The sequence below is a fragment of the Watersipora subatra genome, chromosome 7, assembly GCF_963576615.1.
Source record: "Watersipora subatra chromosome 7, tzWatSuba1.1, whole genome shotgun sequence".
Taxonomy (NCBI): domain Eukaryota; kingdom Metazoa; phylum Bryozoa; class Gymnolaemata; order Cheilostomatida; family Watersiporidae; genus Watersipora; species Watersipora subatra.
In genome coordinates this window covers 33,322,949-33,336,383 of record NC_088714.1, presented here as the reverse complement: position 1 = coordinate 33,336,383, position 13,435 = coordinate 33,322,949, and the positions used below count along the sequence as shown (strand labels likewise).

Genomic DNA, 13,435 nt, shown 5'->3' with positions numbered 1-13,435 from the left:
TAATAGTGTAGAACAATAGCGTAGAGGGTGCACTGTAATAGTGTAGAACAATAGCGTAGAGGGTGCACTGTAATAGTGTAGAACAATAGCGTAGAGGATACACTGTAATAGTGTAGAACAATAGTGTAAAGGGTGCACTGTAATAGTGTAGAACAATAGTGTAAAGGGTGCACTGTAATAGTGTAGAACAATAGCGTAGAGGGTGCACTGTAATAGTGTAGAACAAAACAGGGTTTTACCGCTCTAATCCTATGATATACATAATATTATTGGGCAGTCCATAATCCATTTTATAAAAGAAATTTTTTACTTACGATGCCACGAAAAAAAAACAAAGAAATAAAAAGAAAGGCGTTGCACTATTTAGTGTCATAAATGTAAAAACAAAACTAACAATAACTAACAACATTACAAATAATAGCCAACAATAACATCTACTCTGTATACTCACACAGTAGCAAACTTGAAAACGAGCAAGGGTGTTTAATTTTGCACAACTGTCACATTATACAGTCTCTCAGACTAGCAATATCATTCACACTCCTTTCCGTCACACATACGGCTATAAAAAGTCAAAACCACCGCGGGTGCTTTCGGCTTCCAGGTTAACTCATCAAAAGAAATACATTAACCTCTACACATAGTATGGCATTTATATCATGTAGGTACGCGTGCTAGCCATTTATATCATGTAGGTACGCGTGCTAGCCATTTATATCATGTAGGTACGGGTGCTAGCCATAAGCGAGTCGTGTAAACACTATTTTGGAGCTAGTGGATTTTCCAAGTGTGTACAAATGTAAGCGGCTAACAATAGCAATGCAAATATTTGTTAACCGAAACATATGATAGAGACGAGAGCGTACGATATGGGCTTCGCTTCTGACTGAAAAATGTTTTCATTGAATTCGTCAACAAAACAAAAACACAAAATTAATTGTAACTGTAATCTAAATAATTGCACCATAAACAGTCTGGAATAAATGCACCATAATCAGTCTAGTAAGCCAACTGTATTTACTTTGGGAAACACTATTTTGCTTTTTACCATTCTCATGATCATATTATACTGGTCATGTGACACTTTGTAGGTTCTCTCCATTAATAGTAAAAGATTAAAAAGAAATTAACCAAGTTTTGATAAGAAACCTACATATCAATACTTCACAGTCAATAGCACAAACAGCCCACCAGGACTTTGATCACAGTTGCATCAATCGCCCTTCATGCAATATATGAGTATATACGTTAGCTCTATGAGAAGTTCTATTCGTCTATAGTTCTACTATCTACTCTCATGTTCCTCTACTGGTACAGTGACTCTAAACTCCATACCCGGCTTGTGCCAATGCCTCGTAATCACTAACAACTAACATTGTACATGTGAACGCAAGCATCTTTTTCTCATGTAATTCCTGCGAATTCAGGCCCAAGTTTAAAAGTATTCTATCTTCTGCTACATTTCCTAAGTGCTATATTTGAAAGCTTTGCACAAATAAAAGTTATGTAAGAGATTATTTAAACCAACATCAAATCATATCCGTTACATCACAAAAGAAATATAAAACACTAAATAATATGTAAAAAATAAACCAAAGGAACAATTTATAAAGATGTTTTAAGGCTTTAAAAAGAGGTTCAGTTCCAGTCTCATCAAGAAATTAACAATTCAATTGCCAATGCTTTTGCATCATAGATGTTTTAAGAATTGACTCAATTCAGTATTTAATTGTAAAACACAACAACTCAATTCTCAATTCTTTAGCTAGCCTAACTTCAATTAATCAGTTTAATTCAATTTACCCAAATAGATCAAATTAATTCTTACCAAAAAATTGACTCCTGGCAAACTACCAAAATGACAATGAACCACAATCACCAACTTAACTACACACATTGGTTCAGCCTCTTGAATATTAACTCTGTTGCTACAGAATCTTTTGCACATTCCAATTGAATTAATTCATGCCCAAAAGGTTTTGCTGACATAGACTCGGTATTTTAGCTGTAAAAGCCAGAGTTTCTGTCACAGAGCTTTGATTTTAAATGTTTTGGAATAAGCAGAAAATTTTGCACAAGAATCGATGCATTAGACAAATAAACATGTTTAATATTTTCTTTGGTTTAGTGAAACCGGCTGCAAAAACAACGCCATATTGTATGCAGTTTGACCAAAACGCAGATGCTTATTCTCTAATAAAACAATACAATCGCCAAAGAGATCACAGGCCAAATTTTGACGATTTTCACTACTTTAAACATGTTTAGATCGTTGTTTACAACTTTTCTTTTCATTCATCCTAAACTGGAAATAAAAATATGCGAAAACCATGATTTTATACAGCGATTTCTGAGTACAAAAAAATTATCCGGTTGGTTGTTTTACTAAAATGATAACCCACTATCCTAAACTTATTGCGGCAACACTTTGGGGGATATGTTAACTCTGATCCATGATCAATGTTTTGTATTGGTACTGAAGCCATTATAAAGGCTTTTAACAAAATGAATGATATACTCGAGCTAAACTTTTAGACCAACTTTTATTCCCAAACTTTTAAACTAAAAACTTTCTGCAGCGAAAGGGTTAAAGCGAGTATTTATAAATATAGAGAAATAAATATAAGCATGACAACATAGGCATAAAAATAAAGATGCGATGTGATTTCATTACCTTTATCAACGACAGCATATTTATTGAAGCATAATCATATTTAGGAAGCAACATGGAAAGTGATACAAATTCTTCAGAAAACGATGTGATAATAATTACTATAAATGTTTACAATGAACGAAAGGATGAAAAAGTAAACTGTAACAATCACCCGAAATATATTAACCCAGAACATGTGTTTGTATTGGTCGGGCGTTAGCACGATCCCCAGGCATTGTTGATTATCTAGAATGCTAGTTTATTATTAGCGCTCTCTGGGTTTAACAGCACCGATTGTCACAAAAAAGCGCAGCCTCAATGGCAGGGAAAGGGATCGACGACCTACGGCTAATTGCTAATTATGACATCATATTGTGGGAACCACAGCCAAGTGTTTTTTTATTGCAGGACATACTTTTGACACCCTGTTTTTCATAGTTCTATTATTCTTTGTGTATTAAATATAGGCTCATTCGGAAGCCAAGACTCTGAAGTACTGAAATATATGATAAAAGTACTGATATAATTGATGTGCTCTAAGGCTTGCTCAAGCAAGCATGTTAGTCAAGTGTCCATCTCTGATAATTAATAAAAAGGTTTTTTGTTGTTACTTCAGCCTAGAGACACACAAATGGAAGAGAAGGATCGGTGATGCATATAATCAGAGGTAAAGGTGGTGATAGAGAACACAACACAACTTATACTAACATACATTTAATAATTGTTAAGGTTTTGTACAACTTTGATTGGAGCCTGTTAAAAATTATAGCCAATTATTTATTTAATCTTGCATCGTCCGTTGCTAAATGTGAACGTTGGAGTAAACAAAGTACAGGTTTGAATGTAGTCTCAACTGCATCAATTGAGGGTTAACCAATACATAGTGCAATTTAGCTTTTCATATTGGACCAACTATATGAATGCACTACTAGTGTGTATAACGTCTAGAGCTCACGTTCAGGCATATCTACACGTAAAAACCCACCTTCAGCGGATGTACAACCCGCCGTCTAGATCCTAATGCATTACAATATTACCTCTCAAGCAAATGCATTTGTGAAGCTAAGAGGACAAGAAGACGCTCTTCAAACACCTACATGTTTCTCTTGTTTGTGCTTTGAGCGAGCCGGGGCCGGAGAATTCGTCTCCGATCTGTTGGGGGTGTCTCTGAGGTTTCGTGCTAGAGCCTTATCTACTACTGGTGTGCTCCGCGCTGACTTTGTACTTTCCGACACCTCTTCATCCAGCTAAATAAATAGAATATTCACATCCGCTTCACAGAAAAACTCTTGCCTTGAATCATTACCATCATGATAGCAAATGTCAACACAAGTTGAAATAAACGGTAAATCAGTTTGCTCAGACTTTGGTTATAAATTTATGAGCAAGCAAATCGTGGAATGAATGTTGGTTTCTAAATGAAGACGACATGACAATCTTGGAAAATCAGGAAGCAGAACTGTAGCAATCTGTGTAATTGTCTTCTCCTATGATCAAGCATAAGCCAATTAGAAGAGAGAATCTATAATATGACATTCTGATAGCAGTGGCATCTGTAAGGTAATACTGAACAGGAATTACGATCTGTATTTACGACATCACGGGCGGAGGAGATTAAGGACAAAAGAAGGAAGGGGATGTTTCCGGTGGAGGGAGATCGGCTGAAAAAAAGGGACCGGAGGCTACGACGAGAGCGGGATTATTCTGGGCGCGTTTCACGGAGGAGGAGCAACTGATGTACGCATAATCAAGTAAGATCATATAGCTTCATATGGTGTCAGAATATATCAAACCTACAAGCGTAATCGTGTAAAACGTTGCTGTTTGTGTGACGGTATTTTACAACGGCGAGCTCGACAAGGCACAGATTCTCTGGAAGCTGTTGCGTTGAGGCAAAGGATCGGATATTTGCTGAGATATCGCAGGAGAAGGCGTACTTTGTGTGAAGCAAAATTTTGCTACCCTGACTCTTAAAGACAATATAGTGAATTATACTGTCACTCTCATATATTTTGGTGTTATCTAACTTGTTCCCTGCTAATCACGATCCATAGTATCTTCTTGATTGTGGTGTGCTGCCAATAAAACTGTATAGAGTATGTCTGCTAGTGGTGAAACCAAGCCTGAAAAGTTTGTAAAGCCCTTGGATTTTTCCTCGGGCAACCTGGCTACCGCTTGGAAAGTTTTTAAAGAGCAGTTTAATATAGGTATATGTGATTGTGAAGAAACTAAGAGAACTCACTGTAGACGAACAGATCGGTCACATGCTTATGGCCATGGGTAGTGACTCGGTACCAGTTTACAATCAGTTCACCTTCGTGCCATCTGACGAAAACAAAAAGAAAACACTGGCCAACTGCATCAAATTTTTTGATGCATATTTTGAGCCTGTTAAAAATGTTATTTTTGAGCGCTCAGTGTTTAATAAGATGACTCAGCAACCTGGCCAATCTCTTCACCAGTTTATAGTTAAACTCCAAGTTCAGAGTGAGAATTGTGACTACGGCGATATGCGAGATGACTTGGTAAGGGATAGAATAGTGGTGGGAGTGCGTGACATCGAGCTTCGCAAGTACCTGATTGATGTGCCTGATCTCACACTAAGGTTATGCATTCAAAAGGCGAAGCAATATGTATCAAATCAGGAGCATGTAGCTGCGATGGCGTCTACGTCTGGTGCTCTGGGTCCCGGTAAAGAAGAGTATGCTGGGAATGTAGACTCGGTACAGCGATATAAACCCAAATCGTCTAAACAAATGACTGACACTGAGGAAAACAAGAGCAGTAACGCAAAGGACCAGCCATGCTCAAAATGTGGAAAGTGGAAGCATTTTGGTGGTCGTTGCCCGGCAGAAAGGTCAAGCTGCAACAAATGCAAAAGAAAAGGTCACCGGGCAAAAATGTGCAAAGGAGCCCAGCAAGTATCTGCACTGGAGGAAAATGACGATGGAGTAGATAGCTTGTTTTTAGGAAGTTACCAATGACTAAGCCGCATAAACTACATTGACACCATTGACACCATCTCGGAAACAGAAAATGCCTGGTACGTAGAGTTACAGATGAACTCAAAAAAAGTGAGATTTAAAGTAGACTCGGGTGCTGCAGTTTCAGCTATTCCAGTTAGTGTCTGCGATGCTCTTGGGTTGAAACTGACACCTACTACTTGAGAATTGTTCGGCGCGGAAAACGCTAAGCTTACAGTACCTGGAGCGGCTATCGTTGAACTATCTCATGAAGGAAGACGCCACAAAGAGAGGGTTTACGTTGTTGAAGGGCTTGCTAGTCCTCTGTTAGGCAAACCGGCCATCAAACAGCTGGGCATTCTCAAAGTGTCTGAAATTGCAGAAGGTTCGTCAACAGGTTGGAAAGAGATGTTTCCGTCATTGTTTTCAGGCTTAGGTACCATGAAATCCAGAGTGCAAATTCAGCTGAAAGAACTCCTTTTGCTCAATCTACTCCTACAAGAATAGCTGCAGCTCGGCGCCGGCTTTTACAAGAAGAGCTCCACCGAATGGAGAGGATTGGAGTTATCCAGAGGATAGAGGAGCCCACAGACTGGTGCGCTCCTTGTATAGTTGTGCCCCAGAAAGATGGGAAGATCAGAGTATGCATAGATTTTACCCGCCTGAATAAAGCAGTAAAAAGGGCTTACCACCCGCTTCCAGCCACTGATGAGACAATAGCCAGTCTGGGTAAGTCACGAGTGTTCTCGAAATTAGATGCAAACAGCGGGTATTGGCAGCTTCGGTTGGATGAAAGTTCGCAGAAACTGACTACTTTTATCACACCGTTTGGTAGGTTTTTCTGCAAGCGTTTGCCGTTTGGCATTTCATCGGCTTCCGAAATATTTCAAAGAGAAATGCAGAAGGCTCTGGAGGGCACTGAAGGTGTTTTATGTCAAATGGATGACATCTTAATCCATACGGAAACTGAAGATGAACACGTCAGTAAAGTGAAAGAAGTGTTATCACATTTGGCTTCTGCAGGCATTACTCTAAATGAAGAAAAGCGTGAGTTCTCTCGGACTCGTATCACCTTTTTGGGTCATGTAATAGACGAATCAGGTATACATGCAGATCCAGGAAAAGTATCAGCCATACAAGATTTCCCTATTCCTAAAAACAGGAAAGGCTTAAAGAGATTCCTTGGTATGGTCAATTATCTTGGTAAGTTTATGTCTACCCTAGCAGATGACACCATCAAGATGAGATCTCTCCTCAAGCTGAAAGATAACGATTGGTATTGGACAGCTGAAATGACCGAAGAGTTTGAGGTGCTGAAGCAAAAGATCTCCTCTTTCCCGGTGCTAGTCCCATTTGATATGGAAGCCGAGACCTGGCTTTCCACTGATGCTTCCTCCTATGGTTTAGGAGCAGCGATTTTCCAGAAAACTGTTGATGGCTTCAAGCCTATAGCATTGGCGTCGCGGGCCCTTACGGACACAGAAAAGCGGTATGCCCAAATAGAAAAGGAGGCTCTGGCCATGTGTTGGGCAGCAGAAAAGTTCTACTACTATCTAGCTGGCCGCGACTTTAAAATCGAAACGGACCACAAACCTCTGGTATCGATTATGGCGGAGAAAGAACTGTTCAAACTCCCCATTCGTGTTCAGAGATTTCGTTTGCACATGATGCGGTTTTCGTATGATGTCACATACATCCCTGGAGAGAAGTTGATAGTTGCCGATGCTTTGAGCAGAGCTCCAGCAGGAACAGAAAAAGTGTCAGAACTGGAGCCCTTACTCATTCAGGAAATGATGGAAGAGCTTCCGATATCTCGAGCCAGAAGAGAGCTGCTCGAAATTGCCCTCTCAACAGACCCTACAGCTAATCAATTAATGAGGTATATTCAAGAGGGTTGGCAAAACTACCGTGATCTGCCTCAATATCTGAAAAAGTACAATTCGTTCAAAGAGGAGTTGACTGTTGTGGGAGGATTGCTGTTTTATTACAACAGATTGTATATTCCCTTGAGTGAACGAGAGAGGGTCCTGCAGGACATTCATAGGGGGCATCTGGGGGAGAACCGCTGCCTCAGAAGAGCCCAGAGTACGATTTGGTGGCCAAGGATGTCTCAGGACATCAGAGAAATGGCTAAGCGCTGCAACACATGCATTCGCTTTAGGAAAGTACCCACTGAGCCATTGATCCCTACTCCTCTCCCAGAGAGACCCTGGTAGCAGCTTGCAATGGATTTCTGCACCGTTGATGAGAGAGGTGATGAGTATTTGGTTATTAGTGACTATTATAGTCGGTTCATGATTGCTGAAAAGTTTCCCCGAGCCACTGCTGCAGAGATGTGCAAAACTGTCAACAAGGTCATATGTACATTAGGGGTACCTCACATTATTGTAACAGACAACGGTCCACAGTTCATTTCTGAAAACTTCGCTCAACTAATGAAAAAATGGGACATTATTCATTGAACCAGTTCCCCTCGAAACCCCCAAGCAAATGGTCATGCAGAGAGAGTGGTGCAAACATTCAAGAAGCTTGTGGCAAAAAACGTTGAGATTTAATCTGCTATTATGTGCTATAATGACAGTCCTTTGCAGAATGGCTATACCCCTGCCAAGCTGCTCATGGGAAGAGGGTTGAATTCAATGGGATATCTCGTCAACAGTCCAGTAGATGTAAAGAAGTTTCGCGCTTATGAAGCTGACTACAGAGGTAGGCAGGCTCATACTTTCAATCAACGGCACAGGGCGGTTGAATGGGACCAAGTGCCTGTCGGAACTCGGGTGGTTCTCAACGACCCCTCAGCCAAACCATTGAGAGCTGTTGTGATGGCGTCCTCTGGCAGAGAAGTTGCGTTGAAGACTGACAATGGAGCCATGCTGCGCAGGAACAGAAAACTAGTGCAAGTTGATAAACCCATTGAGTCGTCCCCATCTGATGAGAGATGTATATCAAGAGAAGATAGCGCTCATCCTACACTGAACACTAGAAGTGAAGCGAGCACCAGTCAGATAACCATGTTACCTAGGAGAGAGAACTCGACAGATACCGGACCTCGGCAGGCGCCTGTGCCAAATGCACCTGCTTCCGCACCTCTGCAGTTACAGACTCCTCAAGTGAATAGGACCGTTGAGCGGTCACCTCCCTCGAAAAGCGGTTGTTCTCCGCAGGCACTGACTGCGGCTCCCACTAGAAAGCGCAAAGAGAGTAAGGGATCAACCGGTCTCAGTCTTCAGTCTCAGCCAGCACTCATCCCCTCTAATACTCATCGTCAGAGTGTACAGACCCATCAGACACGGGTCGGGAGAGTTGTAAAACCTCCAGATAAACTCAACCTGTAATGGGTTATTTTTTGTTTTGTAAATATTGTCTGTCTTTATACTCACTGACTTTCATGTGGCTAACATTGTTATTCTACTAATTTCGAGTTTTGTTCCCCCCATGATGCGGCGACGTCTTTAAAGATTTGCATAAATCTTGAGGGGAAGGTGTAAGGTAATACCGAACAGGAATTACGATCTGTATTTACGACATCACGGGCGGAGGAGATCAAGGACAAAAGAAGGAAGGGGATGTTTCCGGTGGAGGGAGATCGGCTGGAAAAAAGGGAGGACCGGAGGCTACGACGAGAGCGGGATTATTCTGGGGGCGTTTCACGGAGGAGGAGCAACTGACGTACGCATAATCAAGTAAGATCATATAGCTTCATAGCATCTACAAATTCAATGCCACTTAACACAGTCTTCATGTCTGGACACGACAAGGTGACATGAAATCAACTGCAATGTTCATACAGCTGTAGCTGCAAGTAACTTCCCGTAACTAGGTCATTCTTTATATCTAAATCACTTTTCATAACTGAGTCATTTTTCGATGTAAGTCACTGTTCATAACTGGGTCTTAGTGGGTTCACCCGATGACAACCTACGCTGAAATATGACATGCTAGAAACAATGCATCAGAAACTGTGCTGAAAAGGCATTTCATGAAACCGGTTTAATAAAGGACAACATGGGATAGACAACTCCACAAGAAATGTGAGGTTCATTAGTCAATAAATAGTTTAATCGTACCCACATAATGTCAAAGAGTGCATACATAATACCAAACAGTGCCCACACAATGTCAAACATAACCTAGATATTACTAAATAGAACCTACACGCTACTAAATAGCACCTAGTATATTTAGTAGTGTGAAGGTAGTTTGACAATGCATGCATTGCTACATACTACTACATGCATACATACGATTTAGTAATATGTATGTATTCCTACATGCTACTAAATGGTACCTCGACACTACTAAGTGGCGCCTACACTCTACTTTTACGAACAGGCAACTAAATATGACTAAATGCATCTATACGACACAATACAAACTATACAATACCCACCCACCGATATACAATACCTACCAACCGATATACAATACTTACCCACCGATATGCAATACCTACCCACCGATATACAATATCTACCTACCACTATACAATACCTACCCACCGATATACAATACCTACCCACCGATATTCAATACCTACCAACCGATATACAATACCTACCCATCGATATACAATACCTACCCACCGATATACAATACCTACCCACCGATATACAATAACTACCCACCGATATACAATACCTACACATCGCTATACAATACCTACCCACCGATATACAATACCTACAAACCATACCCAATACTGACCATAGAATGTTCACTTTTCTTTGCCTCAACCCACTCAGTCAAGACATCATGCTCTTGTGTCAGCGTAGCCACCCGTTCTGTGACTGATGCTAAGAGAATTTCAAGATCATCTTTTAGGGGTTCCAACTGCTCCAAGTTTAAATTGGATGGGCCTATCTCGGTGTTAGCCACTAAAAGTGAGGTATCATAGTACTCAGTATTATGAGACTAATAAAACTTTAACGAATACTTTATTAGAAACTTTAAACTATTTTAGTTCAAACTTTGAACTTTCCAATTTATTTTGAGTTTGCAGCAAACTGTGCAGCAAAACAGAAAACTGTGAGGCAAGCCTGTGAGCCAAGCATATAGGCAAAAGTATCTAGAGCTTTCAACTAACATGCAAAAACGTAAAGCAAAAACTTTCAAGCTCACAATGTAATTAGTTGCAGAACTCGGTAACTACAGTAGGTAAAAACAAAATCAACTTCTTAATCATATAATGAAGAGGTTGGAGAACTGCAACTTCAAATCAAATACATATCTTTAGAAATGTCAAACAAGCATATGTAATTCATATAACCAGATGTTATCAAAAAATCACACAGCTCGTTTCATGAGTTCCAGAAAAAACTTTTTCTCCTACAACGTAAATTAATTGATTGTTTCACAATCTGTTAGATAGGCAACAAGTTGGGCGTCGTTAAGGCATGGTGATCAAAGGGCGCATTGTATCATAGGGCGCACTGTATCATAGGGCACACTGTATCATAGAGCGCACCGTATCATAGGGCGCACCGTATCATAGGTCACACCATATCATAGGGCGCACTGTATCATAGGGTGCACCATATCATAGGGCGCACCATATCATAGGGCGCACCATATCATAGGGCACACCGGATCATAGGCGAACTGTATCATAGGGGGCACTGTATCATAGGGCACACTGTATCATAGGGCGCATCATATCATAGGGCACACCGTATCATAGGACACACTGTATCATAGGGCACACTGTATCATAGGACATACCATATCATAGGGTGAACCGTATCATAGGGCACACTGTATCATAGGATGCACCGAATCATAGGGCGCACCGCATCATAGGGTGCACCATATCATAGGGCGCACCACATCATAGAGTGCATCATATCATAGTGCGGACTGTATCATAGGGCGAGCTATGTCATAGGGTGCACCAGATCATAGAGCGCAGTCTCTATCACGTGTCTTTTTATGCACTTAATCAATATATTTAATTTTAAAACATATGTAAAAAACGCAAAACAGAGAGCTTAGTCGACTTTATTTGGATAAAATATTCACTCTTTTTCCTCAAACCCTCAGTTTTCGCCCTCGGTATCCGAATTAAATTGCTGACCTATTTTACTGATAAACATTCTGTACATACTTTTCTTCATTATTATCTGAGTTATACTCACTGCCCAGTTGCAGTTGATGCCAGACATTGATGCAGACTTCCTCAAAAGCTTTAACAATAGAGATTGGCTTTACCTCAGCCCATGCGTCGACAATTCACCCACATATGGTGGCGTAACTTGCCCGCTGCTGCCCAAAGTTAAAACTGAGCCTCATAAGCATGTCACTTTACCAATGCCATGTTAGGGGGTCTCTTAAAAATGTAAATAGTAATTAGCAGCACACCTCTGCTGTAAACTTAGCAGGAGGTTCCATTGTTTTAGCAGAAAATGGTCTGCTTAACGGTGACCTTAGGGCCCTTACTAAAAGCATGTAACAGATTTTAGAACTCAGTCCACACACAGGGAGCACCGTATTTAAGGGCAAACAGTGTATTTTTTTAGGCTTTCAAGTAGGAAAAATTCAGTATTATAGAAAGAAAATGCATAAAATAGAAATGATAAAATAACTAAAATTTGTGGCAAGCTTATTATACACTTACAAGAAGTAAATGTTTTGCAGTGTGTAGCATTATCTACAAGAGAGAATTCTGGAAATGTGAGTGGGCAGTCATTGAGCTGTTTCCCACGACCTTTCATGATAATACTGCTCCTTTTCTTGGTTCTTCAAGTATGAAAATCTGAAAACATTAATGATATCAGCTTGTCAGCTAAATGGCATGATATAAAACTTACTCTGTGTGAGGTCTTGACATTGTGTAGTACCTATACATGTACAGCAATAATATGTTTATCAAACACGTTTATCATCCCGTTCCAATGAATAGTTTAGAAAAAAGCTAAACACTAAGAATGTGCAAGTAAATTACATAACTAAAAAACTTTAAGGTTAGGAGTTAGTTTGAATTTAGTCGTCAGTGATTGCATCTCCTTTCTATAGCGAGCCTTGTCTTTATAACTAACCAAGCACATGCCCTAAATGTTTAATTGCGCTGTAGAGGTTTCTGACACACATTTTGACAGCTAGATTCAAGTTGGTTCAAAGCACTTTTTTTAACTTAATCCACATCGACTCAAGAAATCTGTATTAGAAGATGACTGGAAGCATTTTGACGCAAATACTCCAACTGGAGCCTATCCATCTTCAATTAAGATCAATTCCACTTGCTAAATCTACCACCACAACACTTCAATTTAGTGATATAAGATGACAGCATTGTATAAGCTTATAAATAAACCTAAACTTATGTTTGCGAACGCTATACTCGACAAATGAATGGTATCACCAAATGATCTATTTTAGGACAAATGAGACATGATCATGTCAAAAACAACACATTGACAAGCTAAAAATAAAATTTTATGAGTATTTAAACTTTTTTGAAACTTTTCCATTTTAAGTCTTGTGTTGAACATCATATATTGTTAACCAAGACCGCTTAAACCAGACAGATTAGTTACTACGCTGGGTATGTTGTAATTAGTCCATTGCTCTTTTAGATTTCATTGCTAATGCGTAAAAAACATTAGTAGACAAGTCATTGAGTGACAAAATAGTGCCAGATAGTTTCAAAAATTTTATGCGTATATATAAGATTACAGTTCTTTTATAATTCTAGTAACTTAGTTTTTCAATTAAGCAGTATTTAATTCAAAACTTTCCGATATATTAAATGGACACTATTAAATCTACGCAATACAACCGGAAAGTTATCGCAAGATTAGAATTTCCCAAAAGAAAATATATTAAC

General features: G+C 39.7%; 1 protein-coding gene across 2 annotated transcripts in view; it reads right to left on the bottom strand.

Moving 5' to 3' along the window:
- LOC137399805 (transcriptional adapter 3-B-like) overlaps positions 1–12,366 on the bottom strand; it is a 34,615-nt gene extending 22,249 nt beyond the window's left edge. For both annotated transcript variants that reach the window (XM_068086033.1, XM_068086034.1), the window contains exons 1-3: positions 12,227–12,366; positions 10,321–10,490; positions 3,751–3,900 (exon numbers count right to left, since the gene is read on the bottom strand). In XM_068086033.1, coding sequence (XP_067942134.1) covers positions 3,751–3,900; positions 10,321–10,490; positions 12,227–12,323 — 417 coding nt within the window. In that variant the 5' untranslated portion in view covers positions 12,324–12,366. The remainder of the gene's footprint in view (positions 1–3,750; positions 3,901–10,320; positions 10,491–12,226) is intronic.
- Between the last annotated feature and the right edge of the window lie 1,069 nt (positions 12,367–13,435).